The 27,835-nt window shown below is 53.5% G+C and overlaps 1 protein-coding gene across 1 annotated transcript in view; it reads right to left on the reverse strand.

Moving 5' to 3' along the window:
* Positions 1–27,835, reverse strand: part of PTP4A3 (protein tyrosine phosphatase 4A3) — a 56,104-nt gene that overhangs the window by 11,696 nt on the left and 16,573 nt on the right. Inside the window, exons 2-3 of the mRNA XM_068396940.1 lie at positions 2,358–3,162; positions 160–252 (exon numbers count right to left, since the gene is read on the reverse strand). Of these exons, the coding sequence (XP_068253041.1) occupies positions 160–252; positions 2,358–2,462 (198 nt within the window). The 5' untranslated portion in view covers positions 2,463–3,162. The remainder of the gene's footprint in view (positions 1–159; positions 253–2,357; positions 3,163–27,835) is intronic.

Consider the following 27,835-nt stretch of genomic DNA (forward strand, 5'->3'; position numbering starts at 1 on the left):
CGGGTGCGTGGGCAGCACTTGCTTTTTTTTTAAAGCACCAGCCCCATCTCAGCCCGGGGAGCGGGGAGCTCGCCCGCCTCACCCCGAGGATGAAGTTGGGCTTCAAACCCAACTTTGGTTTGAAGTTTTGGCAGCGCACCCATCCCGACGCCCACCTACCATGACGGTGATGCCGTCCTTCTCCAGGGGGGTCTTGTCGTAGGTCACTTCGCACACTCGCACCACTGTGGTGGCACCGTACTTCTTCAGGTCCTGGGGAGGGAAGGAGAAGGAGGGGTCAGAAAAAAACCCTTGCCAGTCGCACCCCAGTTAACCCCAACACTTCCGAGCCCTGCTACGACCACATGGACTCCTGTGGACCCTAAAACAGTGCCATGCCCCATCTCTGGACCCCTGAGCAAACCCGTCTGTGGTCCATCCAGCCTGGGAAGCACAAGGAGACATTAACTCCCAGGGCACCGAAGCTGCGTGGCCATGGTAGGATTTTTACCCAGCACCTTGGAGCCACGAGTGCCAACGGGGCCGTTTATTTTTAAGCTCCAGCTTAAATGGGGCAGCACCAGCAGGGACTTTACACTCCAGGCAAAGAAACATCCCTGACACAGGTGCAAATCCCACAAAGGAAAAATTATTTGTGCCTAGTGAGGTCGCAAGTTCCCCTGCAGAAATGCACGGAGGCGGCTGGGGGGGTCGCAGCGCATCCCCCCGACTGCGCTCAGCATCCTGCAGGTCGCTCGGGGGCTCCGTCCTGACCTCGCTGCCGTATCCCATCATCGCTCCCACGCGCTGCAGGCTCAGGCGTGGGACTTGGGCTGTTTCCAGCACGGCTTATCGCCCGCCGCACGGATTGCCCCCGGATTACGTGCCGGCGCACTGGCCCCACCAGGCACTGCGTGAGATCATCCCCTTCAGTGATCCATCTCCTTCCTTCCCCATGTGCGCCCGCCAGACCACGGCAAACCCCTGCACACAAGGCAGGTCAGCCAAAAACCGAAGCAGCTGGAGGAAAGGGGAAATTCCTCCCTTCCCACTGTGTTGTCCCCATCGCCTTGTGTGCAGCATGCGGGGTATGGGGTGGCCGTCCCCACATCCCAATCACTTTCCTGCATCGACCAGTGACACTCACACTTGTTTTTTCAGGTCTGCATTGGGAGGGTTTCCTTGAGCTCAGAGGATGCCTCTGGTGCCAGCACATCAGAGCTCAGAGCAGTTCAGGTTTAAGGCAAAAACCCTTTTGCCAGGCTCACGCGCAGCCCTGGGTCCCCCCACAAACGTAGCAACATCCCAAAACTCCTCTTTGTAAGCAGAAGCTGTTTGTGCTGGCTCGCCCAAGCCTGCGGGATGTTGCCTTTCCCCAGGCTCTGATAAAAAGAGTTAAGTCGAAGCCTTTCGCCCTGGACCGCAGACACGCATCCACTAATCCCCCCCCCACAACTCCTGGCTGCTGTCAGTGCCAGAGGCAGCTCTCACAGGCAGGGCACCGTCCCTGGCTCATGCCAGCGTGGCCAAGAAGGCCACCAGCATCCTGGCTTGTATCAGGACTAGTGTGGCCAGCAGGACTAGGGAAGTGATTGTCCCCCTGTACTCAGCACTGGTGAGGCTGCACCTCGAATGCTGTGTTCAGTTTTGGGCCCTTCACTACAAGAAAGATATTGAGGTGCTGGAGAGAGTCCAGAGAAGGGCAATGAAGCTGGTGAAGGGTCTGGAACACGTGTGTGATGAGGAGCGGCTGAGGGAACTGGGGGTGTTTAGTCTGGAGGAAAGGAGGCTCAGGGGAGACCTCCTCACTCTCTACAACTGCCTAAAAGGAGGCTGTAGCAAGGTGGGTGTTGGTCTCTTCTCCCAGATAGCAAAGGATAGGATGAGAGGAAACGGCCTCAAGTTGTGCCAGGGGAGGTTTAGATTGGATATCAGGAAAAATTTCTTCACCGAAAGGGTTGTCAAGCATTGGAACAGGCTGCCCAGGGAAGTGGTGGAGTCACCATCCCTGGAGGTATTTAAATGGTGTGTAGATGTGGTGCTTAGGGACATGGGTTAGTGGTGGACTTGGCAGTGTTAGGTTAACGGTTGGACTCGATGATCTTAAAGGTCCTTTCCAACCAAAATGATTCTGTGATTCTATGATCGCTGCCGTGCCCAAACACCACGCTTGGGGTCCTCCAAAACATCCCACCCCAAAAAGCCGGCGGTGATTGGACCCACCACCCCAGGATGCCACCAGGGACCGTGGTACCAAAGGGGATGTGCCGCTGCCTCGTCCTACACTGGTCTGATCCCTGTTACATCTCAACATTGGCTTTTAGCCCCAAAACGCGCAGCTGGTCCCTGGTGCCCCCCTTCCAGCCTTCCCTCCTTACCTCCAAGAAGGTGCTGAGCGTGGCGTTGGTGGGGTTGTGGGTGATGAGGAACCTCATGTTTTTGTAGCAGACTTCCACCGGCGCAGGGCGGTTCATTCGGGCCATGGTGGGACGGGAGGAGGGTAAGGTGATGATGATGGCGGCGGGGGAAAAAATCCAAGAAAAGCGTGATGTGGAGGGGAAAAAAAACCCAAACAACAACCCTTCTGCGCTTAAAAAATAACAATAAAACAGGATCAAGAACTCAATATACAGACGTTGTGCAAATAATCCCAGCTCCTGGGAGCGCGCTGGCTTCCTCGACACGCCACAAGCCCCGCCGGGGAAAAAGCCAGATGGGAAAAAATAATATTAATGATGATGATAATAATAATAATAATAATAATTAAGAAAAAAAAGAAAATCCCTTTGCTGTAGTGTCGACGTCCTCGGCGTGTGCGCGACGGCGAGCGGGTGCTGCCGCCGGGGCCGCGCGCTCCCTGGCACTCTAGAAAGGCCTCTGCATGTGGGGGGGTGGTGGTGGTGGGAGGGTGACCCCCGTCACGTTACCCCATCGGGGTATGTGGAGTACTTGGGGGCGGCACGGGGGGCCGGGAGCCTACGGGGCGGCGTCGGCGGCGTCCGGCAGCGGTGCCTCGCTGGGGCGATCCATGCACGGGAGCCTTGAATGGTTGAGTCGGAGGGTCGGGATGCCGGGCGAGACGAGGCAAGGAGGCCGGGTGCTGCTTCACAGGGCGGGCTGCCGGGGGCTACGGGGCTCAGAGCTGCTCCTCAGCACCTCCATAAATCCCAGCAGAGAGCGAGGCTGCAGGGGAGGGAAAGGGAAAGATGGTGGTGAGGGTGTCCTCCACCCCAGGGTGCCTTCAAGGAAGCCCCTGGCTGGTGTGGGGTGGGGGACACGGTGCCCCCGAATGCACGAGCACCTGCTGCATCCCGCACGAGCATCGAGTCCAGAGGAGGCCACAAAGATGATGAGAGGGCTGGAGCACCTCTCCTATGGAGACAGGCTGAGAGAGTTGTGGATGTTCAGGCTGGAGAAGAGAAGGCTCCGGGGAGACCTTCTAGCAGCCTTCCAGTACCTGAAGGGGCTACAGGAAAGTGGGAGAGGGGCTTTTTACAAGGGCATGGAGTGACAGGATGAGGGGAATGGTTTTAAACTGAAAGGGGGGAGATCTAGATCAGATATTAGGAAGAAATTCTTTCCTGTGAGGGTGGTGGGACACTGGCCCAGGTTCCCCAGAGAAGCTGTGTCTGCCCCCTCCCTGGCAGTATTCAAGGTCAGGTTGGATGGGGCTTGGAGCAACCTGGTCTGGTGGAAGGTGTCCCTGCCCATGTCAGGGGGGTTGGAACTAGATGGTCTTTAAGGTCCCTTCCAACCCAAACCATTCTATGATTCGATGATCCCTGACCACGCTCATCTTCGCAGGAGACAGCAGATTAGAAAGTGAGGCGTTATTTAAAGAAAAAGCTGAAATATTGTCTGAAAAGCTGAAATGGCACTGGAAATTGGGGACACACACACACACACACGGACGGGACACACACTCCCCCAGCGAAAGCGAAAAGCACATGGCAGGGAAGGGGCTTGCTCCCGGCCGGTGTATTCAAGCACTGAAGCCACGCAAGCTGACCCCCCCGGCACCCATCCTGCACCCCCAGACCTCACCTTTGCATCCCCAAAACGCACAGCGAATATTTCCGCCCCAAATGCGTCGCTCTGCCCGAAAACAGCCGCTGCTGCCCCTAATCGGCCACACGCTCCCGGCGCTGCTCAAGCGGCTGATGTCCACCAAACGCACCTCTAATGCTCTTAGGCCAACTAAGCCGCCTGCAAATGAGCTTTCCTGGGGAGGAGGGGGTTGTGGGCAAGCAGCTTCTCCAATGCTGGTGATGGATGTCCCCCCCCTGCTCACTCATCCGCATCCCCATCGCTGCCGGTGCACCGCTCCCTATAAAGCGCCCCAGCCACACAACCTGGGGCATCGTTACCTTCAAGGATGACAATGGGAAGAATTAAAAAAGAAAATTAATTCCCATCGTGGAAATCGCAGAATCTCACAGAATCACAGAATCAATCAGGTTGGAAGAGCCCTCTGGGATCATCGAGTCCAACCATTGCCCTGACACCACCACGTGAACTAGACCATGGCACTAAGTGCCATGTCCAGCCTCTTCTTAAATGCCAAAACTCAAGTGAGGATAGGCCCAGGGGGGAGGAGAGGGTGCTGACAGCCCTGATTGGAGACGAGGGAAACCCGGCGCTTCCCTGGGTCATTACGCACCAGACTCTTGTTTTGAAGCTGGTCCCTTCCCCGTGTCAGCGGCTGCTTAGCGCTGCGTGGCCGCAGCCTCAAAATAGACCCTAAGCACATAAGCACGCATCCTGTCACCTCTCCTCCTGATGCCCCAACGCCCAAAAACTTCCCCCTCCGTGTCGTTTTATCCCGATGCAACAAGACAAGGTGGGAGCAGGGAGGTGCGCTCAGGACCGGCCAGCTCATCACACCGCCCAGGTGCTGTCGCTGGGCTCCTCCGTGCCCGAGCATCATTCACATCCCGCTCGCTGACTCCTGCTTCGCCAGTGGTCCTCGGGGATGAAAAAATCAAATAGCAAAAAATCAAATAGCAAAAAATCAAATAGCAAAGGGGGAAAAAAAAGCCCGTCGAGGTGGCAGGGGGAAGCGGGGCAGCTCTCCTGAACGTGCCCAGCCTGGCTGCTAAAATGGTGGATTTTCCTACTGGCAGGGCACTAATTATTTACTAATTATTTACTATTGGCAGCATGTGTGAGCTGGTGCTGCCCTGGTGCCCAGCACATCTCCGCACCCAGGGGTTTACAGCTGGGATTTTGGAAAGGAGCCGGGATTTGGAAAGGAGTTTTGGCCTGGGAAAGGGCCAAAACTCGGCACTGAGCCCTCCCCAGCTCCTCCACAGACCCTGATACGTCCCCTTCCCCACCTCCAAGTTGCCCCGAACCCCTTTGTCAACCACATCACATCACTCCTGACTCATTTTTTTTTTCTCCATTTAAAAATCAGGTAATGCTACCCCAGAGCCAGGAAGTGATGGGATGGTGTCAGCTCTGCGGCTTGTGATGGCGACCCACGGCTGAGCGGTGTTGACCTGTGCGCTCCTTCGGTTAGGGTGCATTGGGTTTTTTCTTTTCTTGAGGACGCTGAAGAGAACTAATTATCATAGAATAGAATCACAGAATGGTTTGTGTTGGAAGGGACCTTAAAGATCATCTAGTTCCAACCCCCCTCCCAACACCTTCCACTAGACCAGGTTGCTCCAAGCCCCATCCAACCTGGCCTTGAACACTGCCAGGGAGGGGGCAGCCACAGCTTCTCTGGGCAACCTGGGCCAGTGTCTCACCACCCTCACAAGAAAAAATTTCTTCCAAATATCTAATCTAAATCTACCCTCTTTCAGTTTAAAACTGTTACGCCTCATCCTGTCACTACATGCCCTTGGAAAAAGCCCCTCTCCCACTTTCCTGTAGCCCCTTCAGGTACTGGAAGGCTGCTAGAAGGTCTTCCCGGAGCCTTCTCTTCTCCAGGCTGAACAGCCCCAACTCTCTCAGCCTGTCTTCATAGGAGAGGTGCTCCAGCCCTCTGATCATCTTCGTGGCCTCCTCTGGACTCGTTCCAACAGCTCCATGTCCTAAAGTCCTTTCCCACAGTCTCCTCCCCAGTGGAAGCGTTTCAAGTACTTTGGTAATTGCACATCCCGGCAATTCAGCCCCGAAGCCCATAAATCCCTAATGGATATTGAATCGCAAATCAGCCCCAGCGCTACAGGCTGCGATGCTGATCACCATATTAAACATGGCAGAACAATGTCGAAAAGGGTATTTCAGCTAATATTAATAACCTCCCAAGTGAATAAATATCTGACTTGAGCGCTGTGGAGGATCTGGATGAAGCATGTGAGAACACAGTAAGGAAGCCCTTAAGGATGAGGATGCTCAGCAGCACAGCATTGGTCTTTGAGGCTCAAACTCATCAGGATGAAGCCCCATGAATAAAATCCAGCATGGACGACTGGAGGACACCCTGCTGCCACCATCTCCCTACCATGTCAAAGAATCATAGAATCATTTTTGTTGAAAAGGACCTTTAAGATCATCAAGTCCAACCGTTAACCCAGCACTGCCAAGTCCACCACTAAATCATGTCCCTAAGCACCACATCTACTCGTCTTTTACATACCCCCAGGGATGGTGACTCCACCACTTCCCTGGGCAGCCTGTTCCAATGCTTGACAACCCTTTCAGTGAAGAAATTTTTCCTGATATCCAATCTAAACCTCCCCTGATGCAACTTGAGGCCGTTTCCTCTCGTCCTAAATGAGACGGCCAAGAATGGGGAAGGACAGGGACCAGCAACCTGCAACGTACCCATCATTGCCACCCCAACATCTGCAAGCTCATCTCAAAGCTTCACTGGTGATGTTTCTGTTTGAATTTCTACAAGCATTAAATTTTCCAGCTGGAGTGGTGTGACCCTTCTTCCTTACAAAGCCACCGAAAGACACACACACAGTGTGAGCCACAATGATGTTTTTCACCACTGTTGTGGAAGTTCCTGGATCTTCCACAAGAAGTTTTGCAGCCAAGAGCCCGTCGAGGATCCAGGGCGAAGGCACTCTGGTGTGGCAAGAGAGCAATGAAGGATGCTGCCCTGGGGGACAGGGACCACTGAGCCACCACCTCCCTGCCTACACCCCGACGCGGAGGGGATCACGGGGCTCTCCTAATTGTTCCTATGCAATGTGTTGGTTCCATTACACATACTTTGGCCTCCCAACTGTCCAGACACAGACCCTGCAACAGCAGGGATGGGGCTGCTCTTCCTCCCAGCACCTTGAGGCAAAATAAAGGCCAGACCTTCCTCGCTGCAGCTAAAGGGCTTGGTTGGACTGGTGAGCAGATGCCAGACCCGACGGCTACGCTGCCGGTACTCAGAGCAGCGGGATGCAGCTGGTGAAGTCAGTTTTTCCTACACACAGCAACATCCCAAGCGAAGGAAAAGGAAGCTCTGCAGAGCCAAACTGTCGCTCCACGTGGGCTTTAGCAGCGGGACTGGGAACAAAGGCTCTCACTCACCCAAACAATGTGTATCTTACCCGTATATAAATATAGCTATCTCCCGAGTGAGCACATCTCTCGTTCAAAGTTCACCTTCAGAAAAATCTAACAAAACACCCATCTGTGTTACATTTGCTCGACCTTTCTCTTGGTTTCAGCCCAAGTAGCAAGACACCCTTTCCCCTTACGGCTGATCAAGTCCTACTCTCCCTGCTCCCAATCCCACCTCCGCAGTGAGCATTTCCATCACCCTGAAAACCGAATGGAAGGTTCTGAGTAGTCCCAGTTATTCCCATGTAGGAGTTCTGCACACATCTGCCACTGCCACGTGTGACCACAGTGAGCAGGTCTATGAGGCTTGGTCACAAGTACGAGGAGACCCACCAGTACCACCACCAGCACCACCACCAGCACCACCACTGCCACCACCACCAGCACCACCGTTGCCACCAGTAACAGCAGCACTATCACTGCCACCACTGCTATCAGCACCAGCAGCACCACCACCACCAGCAGCACCACCACTGCCACCACCGCCATCAGCAACATCAGCACCACCACTGCCACCAGCAACAGCAGCACCACTACTGCCACCACTGCTATCAGCACCAGCAGCACCACTGCTGCCACAACTGTCACCACTGCTGCCAGCACCAGCAGCACCACCACTGCCACCAGCACCACCACTGTCATCACTGCCACCACCAGCAACAGCAGCACTACCACTGTCACTACTGCCACCACCAACAGCAGCACCACCACTGCCACCACCACCACTGCCACCACTGCCACCAGCACCAGTAGCACCATCACTGCCACCAGCACAAGTAGCACCACCACTGTCACCACTGCCACCACCACCACCAGCACCATCACTGCCACCAGCACAAGTAGCACCACCACTGTCACCACTGCCACCATCACCACCAGTAACAGCAACAGCTCCACCACTGCCACCAGCACCAGCAACACCACCATTACCACCACCACCACCACTGCCACCATCGCCACCAGCACAAGTAGCACCACCATCTGTCACTGCCATCACCACTGCCACCAGCACCAGCACCACCACCACTGTCACCATTGCCACCGGCGCCACCAACACCACCAGCACCGCCACCAGGGAGGAGAGGTCCCAGTATGTGGAGAGCCACGGTGCTGTCCCCAGCCCACAGCCACAGCCAGGGCCTGGCCAGAGGAAAGCCAACGTGCTGAGACTTCCTCTGGCTGCATCTGCACGGAAGGAAACAGGAAAGATCCGGGAGGAGAGCGACGGAAACAAAACACCCCGCAGGAGCCGGCGTCTCCTGGGGGCAGAGGAGCAAGCAGCCACCGGCACGTCCTGCTCCAGGTGCAGGGCCGGAAAGAGCAGACGGGGATGTCCTGGAAAAGCCGTGCTGGACACCACAGAGCTGTGGGGTATCTGCTGCGGGGAGCAGAGCAGCACCCAGCACAGTCTGTTGGGGAAGAGTTGCAGGGTTTTTCATAGAACAGAATCATAGAATGGGTTGGGTTGGAAGACACCTTAAAGACCATCTAGTTTTTCCTCCAAGGGGTTGTTTTTTTGCTTGTTTCTGTTGTCACAGGGGATATTTCCTGAGCAAAACGGCAAGAAGGAAGATTAAAATTGCACAGGCACGGAGGGAGACTTATGGGGAGCTCTCAGCAGCCCACCAAAACACACCTGCAAGATAAACTAGTTCATGCACCTTCCTCCACATCCTTCTTAGTGCACCGTAACTGCTGGCTCCCATGTAAACACTTAAAAATACCTTAGGGGCGGGTATCAAGAGGATGGGGCCAGACTCTTCTCAGTGGTGCCCAGCAACGGGACAAGGGGCAACGGGCACAAACTGAAACATGGGAAGTTCCATCTGAATATGAGGAAAAACTTCTTTACTTTGAGGGTGCCAGAGCACTGGAACAGGCTGCCCAGGGAGGGTGTGGAGTCTCCTTCTCTGGAGATATTCAAAACCCGCCTGGACATGACCCTGTGCAACGTGCTCTGGGTGAACCTGCTTTGGCAGGGGGTTGGACTAGATGATCTCCAGAGGTCCCTTCCAACCCCAACCATTCTGTGATTCTGCAAACTGGCAGAAAAGAGCTGTACAGCCCCGGATTTTATAGCCACGGTCAGATTTAAGGAGTTTGGTGGTATTTAGGCAGTGGGGAAAGATGCTGGAGCAATGTCAACGTGGAGATTTGCAAGCAGGAGGCACTCGGGAGACAGGGAAAGAGGGAGGAGTGGTGAAGATGAGACAGTGAGCCAGTCAGATAAAAAGAAGAGCACAGACTTCCCAGGGCTGTGCACGCCGAGAACACACCGGAGGCCCCGCTAACACGATCGACCCTTTTTTATCTTTTATTTGCACCTTTTTTCTTTGAACAGAGGCTGAGGCACAGTCTGGAAAGTGCCCAAAACGGTCCTTTGGGAATTGCTTTTCCCTCTTGCCCGCTTCGCTGCAGGTCCACCAACCCGATGGGACACGGACCCCATGCTGACACGCAAGGATGCCTGTGACGGGGCTGCCTCTCCTGTCCAGTGCTCATGGGGAAATGCCCTGGAGGAAATGCAAGATGCTCCAGGCACCCCCTGAACAGCCCTTTAGCTGCAACTCCAGGTCTTCACCCCACATGTAACCCCCAAGCAGCTTGAATTTGAGGTGTGCGTGGACGGCAATAGTTAGGAACCTAACTCCTTCTTGCACCATGAGAGATTCAGCCACCAGAAGCAGCTCATAAAAACCACTAAAAGGCACCAAACGTTCAGCACTGAGGGGGAACAGGACCCCCCCCCGCCAAACGCAGTCACAGAATCACAGAATCAATCAGGTTGGAGGAGACCTCTGGGATCATCGAGTCCAACCATTGCCCTGACACCACCATGTCAACTAGACCATGGCACTAAGTGCCATGTCCAGTCTTTTCTTAAACACATCCAGAGATGGTGACTCCACCACCTCCCTGGGCAGCCCCTTCCAATGTCTAATGACCCTTTCTGAGAAGAAATGCTTCCTAATGTCCAACCTGAACCTCCCCTGGCGAAGTCCCCCACCCCGTCCTTCCCACCCCGTCCCCAGGGCAGTGGACGACTCACGGGCAGCTCACAGCGAGATCCTGGTTTTACGACCCGGGATATCCCCTCCGCTGCCTTCCCCCAGCAGCCGCGAGGAGCTCGCAGCCGCAGCGCCCACGTCAGAGGCTTTTCCTGGCACGGATTTGAAGGGAAAGGAGGAGGGGTGGGGGGAAGAGGGAGGCGGAAGAGAGGCCAACTCCACGGGGAAAAGTCACAGCGGGCTTTTGGCTGGCTGCCTCCCAAATCTGCAGAGGGTGCACCCCAGAGGGGTTTTTTCGGAGAGGTGGTGAAAGGCTTGGTCGTTTGGGGACGACTGGTCCCCACGCTCCGGTGCCCGATGCACAGGGAAGTCAAGAACCCCAAATGCTAGAGGCCAGCTCCCCCCCGATCCTTCAGGGATTTCTTTTGGCCAGAGGAATCAGGAAAAAAAACCAAAACAATTCTGGATCTGATGGGGCATTTCCAGGCTTCCTGCCTTGCCCAAGAGCATCCTTGGAAAGAAAAAAAAATCCCAAAGCAGCATCCTCGCCCCAAAACACACATAGGGGGGCAAGCCGACCCCAGTGGTCTCCCCCGCCCCGACAACTGCCACCGCCGCGTGCCTCTCCCACCCCCAATCCCTGGCGCGGCTGAACATCTGCTCATCTTTTCTTGTGGTTTCTCGCAGCAACGAATTTAATACTCGTGGCAGGTGTCTGAGCTGCAAAATGTGGTGGGGGGAGCAATGCCTCTTATGGTGGAAGCACCAGGAGCACAGACAGTGGCAGCTCCCCAGGAAGGGTACGGGGGGCTGTCATGACCTCCCCTTCAAAGCACAGCTCAAGCCCACGCTGGGGAAGCTATTTTTGGGAGAGGTGCAGCCTGCATTTAGTTTTTCCACTGCCTACCCCAGCATTGGTGTTTTGGCACCTGGTCTTCAACCGCCCCGTTTTCCACCAGACCTGAACTTTGCTACTGTACATGTTCCCACTCGGTCGTGGTGTCCTGATGTGAAGGTGTCCCTATGCCACCCAGTCCTACCTCCTCGTCAAGCCAACAGCAGCCCTGACCAAAGGGCACTGCCAGCCTTCTCTGCGTCATCGGCACGTCTTGCACAACCCCCAACGCCAACCGGCCGCGGTGGCTTTGATGGATGTTTGCTGATGAAGAAGGGGGCTCCAGGGGACTCAATCTACCCAACAGGTGGATTTTGACCTGCAGATAGTGTTGAAAGTACATCCTGCTTCATGACATGCTGGGGATGGCAACACAGGAGAGAAGAAAACGTGCTCTGCCTTTGATGAGCTCCATGGAAAGGTCATAGAAACATTTTGGTTGGAAAGGACCTTTAAGATCATCGAGTCCAATTGTTAACCCAGCACTGCCAAGTCCACCACTAAACCATGTCCCTGAGCACCGCATCTACTCATCTTTTAAATACCTCCAGGGATGGTGGCTCCACCACTGCCCTGGGCAGCCTATTCCAATGTTTGATAACCCTTTCTGTGAAGAAATTGTTCCTGATATCCAATCTAAACCTCCCCTGGCACAACTTGAGGCTGTTTCCTCTCATCCTATCACTTGTTACCTGGGAGAAGAGACCAACACCCACCTCACTACAACTTCCTTTCAGGTAGTTGTAGACAGCAATAAGGTCTCCCCTCAGCCTGCTTTTCTACAGACTAAACAACCCCAGTTCCCTCAGACACTCCTAATCAGACTTGTTCTCCAGACCCTTCACCAGCTTCTTTGCCCTTCTTTGGACTCCCTCCAGCACCTCAATGTCTGTCTTGTAGCGAGGGGCCAAAAACTGAACACAGCATTTGAGGTGCGGCCTCACCAGTGCCGAGTACAGGGGGACAATCCCTGCACTAGTCCTGCTGGCCACACTAGTACTGATAGAAGCCAGGATGCTGTTGGCCTTCTTGGCCACCTGGGCACACAGCTGGCTCATATTCAGCTGGCCATCGACCAACACCCCCAGGTCCTTCTCCACCAGGCAGCTTTCCAGCCACTCTTCCCCCAGCCTGTAGCATTGAATGGGGTTGTTGTGCCCCAAGTGCAGGACCCGACACTCAGCCTTGTGTCTTCTCTTGTGGCATCAACCTACAGCCAGCACTGAACAGAGAAGCCAAGCTCTGGACACAGGCAGCTCTTCCAAGTGAATGGCACCAGGTTGAGATGGGGTTCGTGGGTCCTTGATCTTCCTCCACCATCCAGACCCTGTGCTCTCAGGGGCTTTCCTCGCAAACCATCTCACCTTTGCTCCCCAGTACTGGGTCTACACATTTTACCCCATGGAGACAGGGTCACACATATCATGACAGGCTGCTGGGAGGCAGCAACACCACCAGCCCTCTCCCTCATGGTAGGCATCAAAGCACTTTTGAAGGCAGTGCAGCCACCAGCCCATGAGGACAGTGCTGCACGGAAAACCCTGGGATGGCTCCTCCATGTTCTCACCAGCCTTGACTGCTGGCACACCCCAGCAGAAACCACCCCTTGAAACAGCCCTTCCAGCAGGATGGGAGAGAGATGCTCCATGCAGGTAATATGTGCTTCCCCAGGGCTACTAATAATGCAGAGAGATGCTGGGGGAAACATGATGGGTGTCAGCTGGGACAATTAAAACTCATGGAGAAAGCAAACAGAGGTGGGAAAATGCCCTGCTCCTGTATGGGATGCTGCAAGGTGCGATGGTGCCCAGGCATGCTGCAGACCCCCAGCACGCCAAGCTCCTGGCTCATCCCACCAAGCCCAGGTCCTGCAGAGAAGGTTTTCCCTGCAACCTCCTTCCAGAAACCCCCTGAGCTCCAGCAAAAAGTCACGGCAGAGCCCCCTGGTCGCTGCGGGACCATTGCTCTGCAAAGGCAACACATCGGCGAAGATCCAGGGATAAAAGCGGGTACCTCTGAGCTGCCAGTTTTGGATGCACAGCTATGGACACAGCCTGATCCTGTAGCCACCCCTACCCGCCTGCACCCGGCCACCGCCAGCAACAGGGACAAAACCCTTTGGTCTGAGCCGCTGCTGCTCTTGCGCAAAAACCCAACGCCGAGGGACACTGTGCCGGCGGATGCTGTGAGGTGACCCCTGCGCACGAGAGCCTGCAGAGCAAATAAAGGTGGTTTTCTTTTAAACAAGAGATCAAAGAGGACAGAACGCCAAAAGTTGCAGCTGTTCTCGCTGGTAGGACATCGGGGTCTCCACTTGCTGTGCAGAGCCTGCCCATTGCTGAGCCCAGGTATGTAAAGTGTTGTGCCTCATCCTTGGCCCAGTTTACACCCCGTCAACATGGGAGACGGGGGAACAAACTGGAAGGAGGAGGAGAAGGGGAGGATTGAGTATCATGTTGGAGGAAGAAGGGTGAGCCAGTGCAGAGACTTTTTACCATGGCCTGTAGTGACAGGATGAGGGGTAATGGTTTTAAACTAAGAAGGTAAGTTTAGATTGGACATAAAGAAGAAATTCTTTATGATGAAAGTGATGAGACACTGGAAGAGGTTGTCCAAGAAAGCTGTGGATGCCCCATCCCTGGAAGTGTTCCAGGTCAGGCTGGATGGGGCTTTGAGCAACCTGATCCAGTGGAAGGTGTCCCTGCCCATGGTCCCTTCCATCTTAAACCATTCTCTGATTCTATGACTGCCCAGTGGCCATGGTGGCCAGGTGGAACCATGGCCCTTACCTGAGGCTATCCATGCCCGCATCCTCCCAGCTCACCTCTTTGAGTGGGTTCCAAACTGGATTCAAGATTTGCCAAGGGATTAAAAATCCTCACTGGAACAGGACTCTGAGCTTTAGGAAACCATGCTGAAAACCCCTTTTGCAAGGGGACCAGAGTCCTACAACGCTGCAGCTCAGGACATGGTCTTGGGCTGCAAAAATGGGCCCCCCTGTTACAATCAAGTTGGTGTCCCTCCAGGCTGTGAACCAGCAGCAGAAAGCAGGCTACTGGCACTCCAGACAAGCACGTTTTAAATCACATCCTCACTTGCAATGCAGTGGTGCTCTGGCATGCTGAGCCTGCTTCCAGCCACTGTTTGAGGCAAAAGTGGCTAAAAAAGGAATTGATGGCAAACTACAGACATCCTGGTGCTTCTCGTCACTTAAGATGAACGGAGTCATCTAATCATATTCCTGTCATTCACAGGAAGGATTCCCAGCAGTGGCTTTATAAAAGCCAGCAAATGCCCTGGCATCTCAGAAAGAGAAATTGCAATGATTTGCACAAGCAAAATGCCTGCTCCAAACGGGAGATGTCAGAGCCACCATGGGACGCTGCTACTTGGTCCTCTCCCCATTCCAGCAGGGAAAGCAAGGGAAAGCCTCCTCAGACCTGGACAGGCTAGAGAGTTGGGTGGAGAGGAACCCAATGAAGTTCAACAAAGGCAAGTGTAGGGTCCTGCAACTCAGGAGGAATAACCCCATGCACCAGTACAGGCTGGGGGTTGACGTGCTGAAAAGCAGCTCTGCAGAGAAGGACCTGGCAGTTCTGGTGGACAACAAGTTCCCCATGAGCCAACAATGTGCCCTTGGGGCCAAGAAGGCCAATGGTGTCCTGGGGTGCATTAGGAAGAGTGTGGCCAGCAGGTACAGGGAGGTTCTCCTCCTCCTCTATGCAGCCCTAGTGAGGCCACACCTGGAGTACTATGTCCAGTTCTGGGGCCCCCAGTTCAAGAAAGACAAGGAACTACTGGATAGAGTCCAGCGGAGGGGTACAGAGATGATCAGAGGACTGGAGCATCTCTCTTATGAGGAGAGGCTGAGGGAGCTGAGTCTGTTTAGTCTGGAGAAGAGAAGACTGAGGGGGGATCTTATCAATGCTTACAAATACCTCAGCGGTGGGTGCCAAGGTGATGGGGCCAGACTCTTCTCAGTGGTGTCCAGCGACAGGACAAGGGGCAACTGGCACAAACTGAAACATGGGAAGTTCCATCTGAATATGAGGAAAAACTTCTTTACTTGAGGGTGCCAGAGCACTGGAACAGGCTGCCCAGGGAGGTTGTGGAGTCTCCTTCTCTGGAGGTATTCAAAACCCACCTGGACACAACCCTGTGCAACCTGCTCTGGGTGACTCTGCTTTGGCAGGGGGTTGCACTAGATGATCTCCAGAGGTCCCTTCCAACCCCAACCATTCTGTGATTCTGTGAGAAGGTCATGCAGCACAGCCCAGCTGGCTGTGATGGACTGTGCCCAGGTGGTTTTGGAGAGCATTGAAGGAGAAGGACCATGTCCTCAGGGGAATGGTAGCAAGAGGAGGAAACCCATCCTGCCTACGGTGCTGCTGTGGAACATCATGTGAACACCACAAGAAGCCGGGGATGCCACGTCCCACAGAACGGTACACCCAGGAAAAGCAAATCCAGCAGTGGGATGTTGCAACCCCAAAGCACCTTTCCAGACTGATACTGCTCTTGGGACAACGTGGAGGTGAAGTGGTCATCGCACAGTGCTTTTTGTGCCGGAGGAGCCCGCAGTTGGCAACACCACGCTGCTTCTCCCCAAAAGGTTTGCAAAAGAGCGTCCGACTGCTGAAGAAATGCCCAGAAATGCTTACTCATGAGCACGCTTTGGCTTTGACTTTCTTTCATCAGGAAATTTGCATAAAACCAGCGCTGCCTTTGGGGAAATGCAAATTCCCCACAGAAGGGGAAGCATTTGAACGTGCTGGCTCCTCAGACGCGCCGGGCAGGGAAGCAACACTTTTATCACCTGAAAATTAAATAAAGGCTGAGATGTGAAGCCTCCCCACCCTGCTCAGCAGGAAAACTTCCTCAGCTCCTACGGCCGGATCCAGCAAGGATGGGACAGGCAGGACGCGGCGTTTCATCCGTGCTCTGCACATCCTCCCTGGCCCCAGGGGTAAGCTTTAATGGCCCGGAGACACGAAAGCTGCTTCGGCTCTTGGCTCTTCTCGGGCTGCCGGATGGTTTCAGAGGCGTTTTGACACCCCGGCGTGGGTGGCATTTCCAGGCCACCCTTGCTGCACTGGAGCAGGCTCTAACGAATCTGAAAGCAAATGAGTTTCCCTGGACAAATCAAGCTGCAACCCTAAATTCATCATTTATGATGAAGCCAGCAGCCAGCTACTAAAAATAACAAACGTTTTTGGGGATGTACATGCATGTGTACATTTGGCGGGGGAAAAGGCAAAGGAGATGAATGAAAAACCAACCCCAATAACAAGCAAAAAGCCAAAGCTGCTGTGCAGGGGAAAATCCAGGCTGCCCCACCACCATCCTTTCTCCTCCAGCCCCACCGTGCTCACCAGGCACCACCCATCCCTTCCCTGCACTCCTTGCTCAGCGGCACCAGGAGCTCCTGCATATATGGGCTCTGTAGGGGACCCATGGGACCTACCCTGGGTGTTCCTGGTCTGCCAGAAACAGGCCATCAGGAGGAGCTCGGCCAACCAGGTTAAATATTGCTTTGAGATCTGGCCAGAGCAGTCCCTGCCTCTCCGCTCCCAGGGGCACACAAGATGGTTTCAGCCTGGGGAGGACGGCAGACAGCCGCTCCCAATCCTGCCTGTCACAGGTACACCCTGGGGAGGGTTTTTCTCCATCTCTCCTTCATGCTGCTTCCTGAAGAGCCAGGCTGTAGCGAACAGAAAAAGCAACATCAAGGAAAATCTACAGAGACCTTGCAGAAGTGCAGAAACACCCAGCGCTGACTTAGGGCTGGATCAATTCCCCCATGATAAGCTCCTGTGGTACAGAGAAGCAGGTAAATGAGGGTGTTCCCATTAATACCTGGCTCCATGCTGAAATCACAGAACGGTTGGGGTTGGACCTCTGGAGATCATCTAGTCTAACACCCTGCCAAAGCAGGGTCACACAGAGCACGTTGCGCAGGGTCGCGTCCAGGTGGGTTTTGAATATCTCCAGAGAAGGAGACTCCACACCCTCCCTGGGCAGCCTGTTCCAGTCCTCTGGCACACTCAAAGTCAAGAAGTTTTTCCTCATATTCAGATGGAACTTCCCATGTTTCAGTTTGTGCCCATTGCCCCTTGTCCTGTTGCTGGGCACCACTGAGAAGAGTCTGGCCCCATCCTCTTGACACCCGCCCCTAAGGTATTTGTAAGCATTGATAAGATCCCCCCTCAGTCTTCTCTTCTCCAGACTGAACAGACCCAGCTCCCTCAGCCTCTCCTCATAAGAGAGATGCTCCAGTCCTCTGATCATCTCCGTACCCCTTCGCTGGACTCTCTCCAGCAGTTCCTTGTCTCTCTTGAACTGGGGAGCCCAGAACTGGACACAGTACTCCAGGTGTGGCCTCACCAGGGCTGTGTAGAGGAGGAGGAGAACCTCCCTCGACCTGCTGGCCACACTCTGTACTATCTTCGCACAAAAAACACATCGCAGTGCCCTACAGGAGCTGTGCACAGAGTACTTCCAGCAGCCAGCACCAAGGCTGTTCTGCTGTTTTACAAATAATTTAAATTTGGCACCGCACATGACAACCAACAGCAAAACTGGCCCAGCGACGGGCTGTCCCACTGCTGTCCAGCTTGAGGGAGCACAGACAAGGGGCATCGAAGATGTCCCCTCCAGCCACAGGGCACGGGGATCATCTGCTCCAGCGCCAGGGCATGGAGATGTAACGGCTGCCTCGGTGAAGGCGACTGGGAGCCGACCTCATCTTGAGGGAATTATTAAAAAAAAACCCAAACCAGTTTATTTTCAGTTTGATCTGTTCCCACCCCATCTCCCTGCAAGCAGGCAGCTGTGCTGGCCAAGGGCTGCTAAATGAGCGCTGTAATTAAAACACCGAGGCACGGTGTGGAACTCCACTGCGCATTCCCAGGCGGGAATTTCCCCGGCATTTGCTTTTATCAGCTGGTCGATAAAACACCCCCACCCCGTTTCCAGATCTACCGTAAGTGTCGTTTGTCAAGCCGAAGGAGCACATCCTCTCCGCTGCCATCAGCACGCCCGGGGCAGGCATTTACCAGAAAGGTAACTTTCCTCGAGCTCTACTTGTGTGCTGCATCTGCTCCACCCGATGGTGGCACCTGAAGGACTTTGGGGACCTTTGGAGAATGGATTGAGAGCAACCCTGAGGAGAAGGACTTGGGAGTGATGGTTGATGAGAAGCTCAACATGAGCCGGCAACGTGCGCTTGCAGCCCAGAAGGCCAATCGTACCCTGGGCTTCATCAAAAGCAGCGTGGCCAGCAGGTCGAGGGAGATGATTCTGGCCCTCTACTCCGCTCTCGTGAGACCCCACCTGCAGTACTGCGTCCAGCTCTGGGGCCCCCAACACAAGAATGACATGGAGCTGTTGGAGAGAGTCCAGAGGAGGGCCACGAAGATGATCAGAGGGCTGGAGCACCTCTGCTATGAAGACAGGCTGAGAGAGCTGGGGCTCTTCAGCCTGGAGAAGAGAAGGCTCCAGGGAGACCTAGCAGCCTTGCAGCACCTGAAGGGGCTACAGGAAAGCTGGAGAGGGACTTTTTACAAGGCCATGGAGTGACAGGATGAGGGGGAATGGTTTTAAACTGAAAGAGGGGAGATTTAGATTAGATCTTAGGAAGAAATTCTTGACTGTGAGGGTGGTGAGACACTGGCCCAGGTTGCCCAGAGAAGCTGTGGCTGCCCCCTCCCTGGCAGCATTCAAGGCCAGGTTGGATGAGGCTTTGAGCAACCTGGTCTGGTGGAAGGTGTCCCTGCCCATGGTGGGGGGTTTGGAACTAGATGATCTTTAAGGTCCCTTCCAACCCAAACCATTCTATGATTCTATGACCTCGCCAAGGTGCTTCTCTGCAGGGTCTGGAAACACTGACCGACCTCTCCTGTGAAGCTGGACCCACAGCCTTCCCAGCTGAGCCTCCACCAGCCTGCAGGACTGTGTCGACCTGCATTTGGATCGACACACCCGTGGAGCCTTCACCTAACCCAACTGCAGACAGGCACCTGCCCCAAATCTGCTCCCAGGAGACCGTCGCAGCGCTCGAGTCTTGCATAGGGGTAGGAATAGGAGATTTTGGGTAACACCAATGATTAACTCTGAGCTCACCCACTTCGCCAGCACATCCACAGGCAGGAGCTGGGCAGGAGCATCATCGTGGGCACTCCTGCCTCCAAAGCTGGTGATGGTGTCACCAACTCCTCACCAGCAGCACACCCCGGCCATCCTCCCGACTTACACCCACAGCCTCAAAGACGAGGATGATTCCCAGCAGCAGGGACCACAAGGGCATCCCCTTGATGCACGGGCACCGATAAAACCCCAGTCCTCGACCCGTCCACTTCAATAAAACAAACAGGAGCTTAATGAAATCTCCACTAACTTTAGCAGATGCCAATTTTAGCAGACTGCAGGAGGACTTGTTGCCCAGCTGCGTGCATGATGCCTCTTCTGCGCTGTATCCCTAGCAGAAGGGATTTTTTGAATGCCTGAAGACAGCTTTGGGGAATATACAGCGATTTTTAAAGTAACAGAGGAAAGAAATCAGTATTTTAAAGGGATATATGGAAAAAAGCCTTATTCTGAAACAGCATCCCCCCCTAAAAAGCCTGGAGAAGGCTCTGGGGAGACCTCATAGCAGCCTTCCAGTACCTGAAGGGGCCTACAGGAAAGCAGGAGAGGGGCTTTTTACAAGGGCATGTAGTGACAGGATGAGGGGGAATGGTTTTAAACTGAAAAAAAGGTAGATTTAGATTAGATATTAGGAAGAAATTCTTTCCTGTGAGGGTGGTGAGACACTGGCCCAGGTTGCCCAGAGAAGCTGTGGCTGCCCCCTCCCTGGCAGTGTTCAAGGCCAGGCTGAAGGAGGCTTTGAGCAACCTGGTCTAGTGGAAGGTGTCCCTGCCCATGGCAGGAGGGTTGGAACTGGATGATCTTAAAGGTCCCTTCCAACCTGAACCATTCTATGATTCTATGAAAAACCTGCAGTAATAAGATTTGCTGGCAAAAACTGCACCCACATATGGGACATCCCAGCTGGGGGCTTGTTATCTCAGGGCAAAGGAGTAAGCCCATGTGGCTGTCCTGTGCAAATCTTATTGCCATCATTCAGATGGGTTTAAAATGTGGTATTTTTTTTTAACTTCCATTTTTGGAAGCGATTTATCGTGCCCCTACATTTTAGCAAAGAACAACGGGATGGAGTACTCTCAAGAGCAGCTTAAGGATGCCAAGCAAGATGTCTTCACGTCAAGTTAACCCAGCTTTTAAAATACCAGATTTTGGGTCAAACTTTTAGTCTCCAAATCACGCCTTTTTTCAACGAGTTCAATTTCAGGAAGCTGTCCCATACGCTCACCTCAAAAAATGTTTGCCCCTGGCTTGTGTCCATTAAATCAGGTAACGGGGAGTTTATAAGTTCATAACTTGAACTGAAGTCAGAAAGTTTCATCTTTCATTTTCCAGACCTGATTCACGGCCAGCCTGGCCCAAAAGCTGGGCTTGTTTCAAGTTTGCTGTCGTGTCAGAGTTCATTCGCAGTTTAAAGCGATGCTCTGCTCCTGCCTGACGTCTCCTGCCCCCTCGTCCCAGCTCAGCGCCGGCACGTACTGGCACAGCTTGTACCTGCACTCCCCAATGCCTGCGTGGATCCACCTCGTTGACCTTGATCAAGAGAAATGCCCCTGGATTTGCCTCTTTGCTAGAAACTCAGAGGGATTTCAAGCAAGGATTTTGGTCCTGGGGTTAGATATTGTGGGCTGCCCCGTGCCCGAGCGATCATCCTTGATGCTGAGCGCAGGCAGACAGCAGGCAGCAGAGCCAGCGCACACCACCTTGGACTTTTATTTTTATCTCTAAAGCAGACATTTCAGTTTTTCCAAATAGAGCTTTTCCCCCTCTGCTACACCAATATGAACTGCATGAAGTTCAACAAGGCCAAGTGCAAGGTCCTGCATGTGGGTCGGGGCAATCCCAAGCACAAATACAGCCTGTGTGGAGAATGGATTGAGAGAAGCCCTGAGGAGAAGGACTTGGGGTGATGGTTCATGAGAAGCTCACCATGAGCCGGCAACGTGCGCTCGCAGCCCAGAAGGCCAACGGTATCCTGGGCTGCATCAAAAGCAGCATGGCCAGCAGGTCGAGGGAGGGGATTCTGCCTCTCTACTCTGCTCTCGTGAGACCCCACCTGCAGTGCTGCGTCAAGCCCTGGGGCCCCCAAAATAAGAAGGACATGGAGCTGTTGGAGCGAGTCCAGAGGAGGGCCATGAAGATGATGAGAGGGCTGGAGCACCTCTCCTATGAAGACAGGCTGAGAGAGCTGGGGATGTTCAGCCTGGAGAAGAAACCCTCAGGCTCCAGGGAGACCCTCTAGCAGCCTTCCAGTATCTGAAGGGGCTACAGGAAAGCGGGAGAGGGGCTTTTTACAAGGGCATGGAGTGACAGGACGAGGGGGAATGGTTTTAAACTGAAAGAGGGGAGATTTAGATTAGATCTTAGGAAGAAATTCTTGACTGTGAGGATGGTGAGACACTGGCCCAGGTTGCCCAGAGAAGTTGTGGCTGCCCCCTCCCTAGCAGTGTTCAAGGCCAGGTTGGATGGGGCTTTGAGCAACCTGGTCTAGTGGAAGGTGTCCCTGCCCGTGGCAGGGGGATTGGAACTAGGTGATCTTTAAGGTCCCTTCTACCCCAAACCAGTCTATGATTCTATGAATACAATAATTAGAGCTTCCTTATTTCACTGAAGCCGCCTGTATTTCTGGTCTGCAAAGTCAACAAGAAGAGCAGCCAGCTTTTTGGCTCCCTTTGAAACTTTGCAGTCCAAGAAAATCAGACGAAACATTTGAATACGCTCAAGCTTGTTCGTCAACAGTCTGATTTCTTAGGGACCTGACCCTGCGTTCAGGCTGACCGACGCTGCACCGACAGCAATATTTTTGGGTCCTGTGTGAAATACTCCTGCAACCGCCCCGCTGCCAAGTCTTGCAAAAGTTCCCAGGCTGAGGGGCTGCAGTTGGATGTGAGGAAGGAGTATCCATCACAGGGTTCATGTGAGTTGCGGAAACATCTCAGGTCACCGGGGAAGGGTCAGAACCAGGGAGAGACATGCACTACGTTAAGTACAACTCAATAAAAGCACCAAAATATATCCAGGCGAGCACCTGACATTTCACATCGACTGTCACAGAAGGGCTGAGGTTGGAAGCGACCACCTCCAACCTCCCCAACCGATGAAGCATCACCATGGGCATCTCACCATTGATGCCTTGGCACCCTCATGGACACCCCACAGATGAGACAGACACCGCACTCACACTTCCTCGACATACCTTGATGGACGGACAAGATTCCTGGTCCTGACTAGTTGGATTGTGCTCCTCTCGGGAAATACAGCATTTGAAGTTCATGTCTAGTGTTAAAGGGTACAATTTCCTCTCTCTTTGCCCTGCCCAAGGTCACTGAAGGACACAGACCCACACATAGGGCATCCCAGCTCATCCTGGAGACACAGACCTTCCTTCCCAGATGCCTCCTGTCAGCTCCAAGCAGAACCAAACTCTTCCCTTGGGGTCCTTCATGCGATGGGAAAACCCCAAAATGTAGCTCTCACCCCAAACCCTCCATAGAGGCTTGTCTGCAAAGCCCGTCTGAGGCACAGCACCTGGTCATGGCCCAGGGATGAGGCATCCAGCCAAGCCTGCAAGGTGGAAAGTTCAAGTGGCTGCTGTTTATTTGGCTTTGCAGAGAGCAGTGGCCCAGCCTGAACGTAGGCCAAGCACCTTCCCATCGCAGGAAGCGCCGTGGGAGGCTTTAAATAACCACCAGTGGTCAGGGCTTTGGTTTACAGCTCTGCTGGATGGAAAACTGTCCCTCACACCACATCTGCTTCAGCTCTTTCCTGGGTATAAACAGCATCTGCTCACCTCCCTACCTCCTAGGTCTTCATGTTCATACCTACCAGGCCTACGTGCTTCACTGAAGCTTGCTAGATGCAGAAAAATATCTCTGAGCACAGGCATAAAAACATGCACAGGTTTTTCGTCCCTTGTGCAAGGTGAATTGCATGTCCTACAGTCAAAGCTTCACTTTGCTTTCATGTAAATTAGCGGTTTCTTGGGACTCTCCTCACCCTTCCCATCCTGCTGTTAAGGTCCATATGTAACATCTCATCGTACTTCATCATCAACCTGCAGCCTTTCAGCACCACCGTAAGGTGCTCCTCACCTTCCTGTCGCTGGGCTGGTGCATTGCCAGTTCATACAGTTAAAACCAACAATAAAGAATAAAACCCGTCTCCCAGGGGAAGCAGAAAATGCAAAGATCCCCCAAAAAAATCTTTCTTGTGTATTTCCCTGGGGGACTTGAAGCCAGAAACCTTGCCAAGGCCTGGGCTGAAAGGGTCACTCAGCAAATCCTGCTTTACCAATGGAAAGTTCCCAAACACGGCTCACTGGGAAGCCTTGCTGGTTTGGGATGTTGGCAGTGCAGGCTGCCAGGACCCTGGGGGATAGAAATGAGGTTTTTTTACCTATAGCTGTCATTAACAGATGAAACCTAAAATGATGGCTGGCAAGAGGGAGCTCCGTAAACAAGCAAAATAGCTTTTTACAGTCGGAAAACAAGACCTTGCCCTGACCTCCTCTTGGGCAGATTCACTGGCGCGCAGCAAACTAGTGTTTTATTTTAAACTGTACTTGTAAAAAGTAAAAAAAAAAGCTGCTTCCTTGACACTTAAGTCAGGTAAGGACACGACAGGCTCTTCTGCCTTATAAATAAGCTTGCTCTTGTATACACATGTGTTTTTAAATAAGCTTATGAAATGTAAACACAGCGGCTTTACCAAAAAATAATTCAGCCTCGCTGAAAACATTTAATGGGGGCTGAGCCAGGCCTCCTTCGCCGCTTCAGAGATCCGTGCAGGGGATCCTAACTTAGATCCAAAAAAAACCCCTTAGACACAGACATAACACTCTCACAAGCACGCAATTCCATTTTCCATTTTTGCAGCCTTCCGGTCCCTTGAAGGGGCATCTGAAAAAAAAAGAAAAAAGGAGCAAAATCCAGTATTTTTCCTAAGGGCCATCCCTGGAGCTGCATTTCTGCCTTGGTTTTGAAGCACGAGGTTATAGGAAGGAGAGGTTAGGGTTACTTCCAACCTACATGTACATGAGCAATGTCCATGCTGCCTAACTTCTCTGCACTGTTGAGCTGGGCAATTTTTCTATTTGACATAGAATCATAGAATGGTTTGGGTTGGAAGGGACCTTAAAGATCATCTCGTTCCAACCCCACTGCCATGGGCAGGGACACCTTCCACTAGACCAGATTGCTCCAAGCCCCATCCAACCTGGCCTTGAACACTGCCAGGGAGGGGGCAGCCACAGCTTCTCTGGGCAGAGAGTCCTGTCCTGTCCTCTATGTCCCAGGAGAGGAGTTAACCATCAGGAAACCTTGGCTGTAAATATAAACCAGTCTGTCCCGTCCTCTATGTTCCAGGAGAAGAGTTAACCATCAGGAAACCTTGGCTGTAAATATAAACCAATCTTGGCTTCAGAGGGGCAGGTGCAAGGGCCGAAACTATTTTTATCCCTTATTCTGCAAGAGAGGAATGCCGGGACCCCTCTGCACAGGGCTTGCCTGAGTTTAGGAGATTTATTTGGAGGTGGTGGAGGGGTCTGACTGGTGGTTAATCCTGGTGCTGGGTGCTCGGGGCCAGAGGAGCAGACATCAAAGCATTCCTGCTTCTGCTGTGGAAATGGGAGAGGCGGCAGACGGCGGCTCTGCCTCCTCCCCATGCGGCTGCTGGGGCGACAGGCGGCACAGACCTGATGCTTGCGGCTCTCCATGACCCAGGAAAGCTGTTGAGATGTCTGAGCAAACTCCTGGGGCTGGATCTTCCTGCTTGATTTGTTGGGTTTCCACCTTGTTGCAAGCACAAGCTGGATAAACCATGATGAGAGGAGCTGGGGATGCCCAGTGGGAAATACTATGACCCCAATGGAGACCCATTGCTGCCACCAGCCAGAGAAGGTCTGCATGACTTTCTTCCACGCCAGCGAGACCCAGACAAGCACCCTCAGGCTTTGCACTTTGTTCCCTCTCTAATTAACAGAAAAAAAGGGCAGTTCCAATGTCTGTGGAGCAAACCAGCTTCTGGAGGTATCTACCCATCCCTTATACTAATGATGGTGGGAGCATGGAGCAGTCACCTCCCTAATTTAAGAGGTATGGTAGGATAACTCCCAGCCTTGGTGTGCACACATCAGTTGTACTGGCAATAGGTTATTTTACAAGGGCATGTAGTGATAGGACGAGGGGGAATGGTTTTAAACTGAAAGAGGGTGGATTTAGATTAGATATTAGGAAGAAATTCTTTACTGTGAGGGTGGTGAGACACTGGCCCAGGTTGCCCAGAGAAGCTGTGGATGCCCCCTCCCTGGCAGTGTTCAAAGCCAGGTTGGATGGGGCTTGGAGCAACCTGGTCTAGAGGAAAGGTGTCCCTGCCTGTGGCAGAGGGGTTGGAACTAGATGATCTTTAAGGTTCCTTCCAACCCAAACCATTCTATGTTTTATGATGATTCTATGATTCTCCATCCAAGGAACCAAACGGCCCCAGGCAGGCAGCCCCAGGGGACTGCTGGGTATACCGCATAAATCCCCAGCCTCATTAAAGCTCCTAAGACCATAGAATCCAGCTCCTGACCTTCTCTGGAGCACAAAACGACAAAACATTTCCTGTTATTTATAGCAGCTGGAGAGCCTGATGGGAAAACCCCACTTGTGAAACATGGGCTGCTTGCCATGGCTGCTCTGCAGAGAACGGTCAAGCTGCTCCGAATTCCTGCCCGAAGTTACACCCCTGTGGCCACTTCACCTCTGGCAAGACCGTGCCGAGAAGTTGCGCAAGAGGAACAGGCATATGGATCTTGCTCTCGTTGGCTCTCCTAGGTTGTGTTCGTGTGGCACAACTTGAATTCAACAAGGCTGAGCATCCCAGGAGACAGGGCTTCAGCTGTGGGGATACAGGGACCTGGCAGCCTTTGAGGAGCACCACTCATCTGTATGAGATGTCACCTAAATGTGGCTGACCCTACCTTGGAGGTGTGCGTCAGCCTTTTAGGGAAATTGAGGAGAGGGCACAGTCCCTTTGCCCGCCTCCACTAGGTGCTACCCACCTCCCCAAAGCACGGTGGGACACGCACTATCATGTTTGTTTGCTGGCAGCCCAATTTCCACCACCCTGGCACGCACCGAAGGTGCTTTCCAGCGCATTTAGTCACGCAGGTGCAGGAAACCTCGCAGCTCAAGGCAAACCCTTCCTGAAATGGGACCAGGCTTCGTCACAGGCTCATTGGGCAAGAGCCTCCCAGCACCAGCCCCGCTCAAGACGAGTGTTGGCTGTCACACTGTCGAGGAGGATTCCCACAGCTTCTGTCTTGGGCCGGTGCCAGCACGGGTTTTCTGCTCGCTTCCAGGCCGAGGGAAGCAAGCTGTTCGTCACGCGCTGCCGTGAGATGCTGTGAATGAACTTGCCAGCCGTGATAGGAACAGCCCGCTCCAGAGCTTGCTGGGCTCAGCTGCCACGATGGCGGCTCTTCCCTGGTTCAAACACTGCGATGGCATCCAGGGATAGGTACCGACCGCTGAAGTCCGAAATAAGCTGCTGGGCCAGGGGAAGGGCAGGGTGACAGCAAGGGTCTCCAACACCAACGCAGCACTCAGCAGCTGCTGAGATTTAGGACCGCGCTGGGAGCAGCACAGGTCACACTCCTGACCTTCACCTTCACCACAAAGCTGTTGCTCCTGCCCAGGCAATGATGCCATGGGTAGGATTCAGCTGGAGAGCGGAAACCTGCATTTAGGGACTCAGGAGTCTCATTCTAGTCAACAGAGAGCTTTTTAGCTCGCCCTAAAGCAGTGACCTAGTGCCTGGTATCTCAGCGGCTCCTCCTGTCCTCTGACTGCTGCAGCTCCACTGTGGGTGAATGCCCACGCTCCCAAGGACACTGTGGGACACTGAGACCCCTACACACCTCACTCTCAACAACCAAACCCCAACCCAGAGCCACAGCCAAGACCCTGGGTGCATCTCCAAAGACCCTGGCCAGATCTTCTCCCAGGGAGATCTCGGCCCTTGTGATGGACAAGCTCCTTCTAAATATCCCCAGGCAGTTTCCCTGCATCTCCAATTAGTAACACCATATTTTGTCAACAAAGCCAGGTCAGCAGCAATCCGTAGACTTCACACTGGTTAACCTTTTTCCACCAAACAAGCCCAGGGATATTTTGACTCCCTGCCCTTGAGAAGTTTATTTGTGCAGGACCCATCCACTTCCCAGCTTCCGGCAATGAAAAGACACACAAGGAGCGCAACCGCTTTCTAATAGCTGGGGAAAGACTTTATGGTTCTGGCTGGGGCTCCCCAG

Source organism: Nyctibius grandis, chromosome 3 (assembly GCF_013368605.1).
Source record: "Nyctibius grandis isolate bNycGra1 chromosome 3, bNycGra1.pri, whole genome shotgun sequence".
Lineage (NCBI taxonomy): Eukaryota > Metazoa > Chordata > Aves > Nyctibiiformes > Nyctibiidae > Nyctibius > Nyctibius grandis.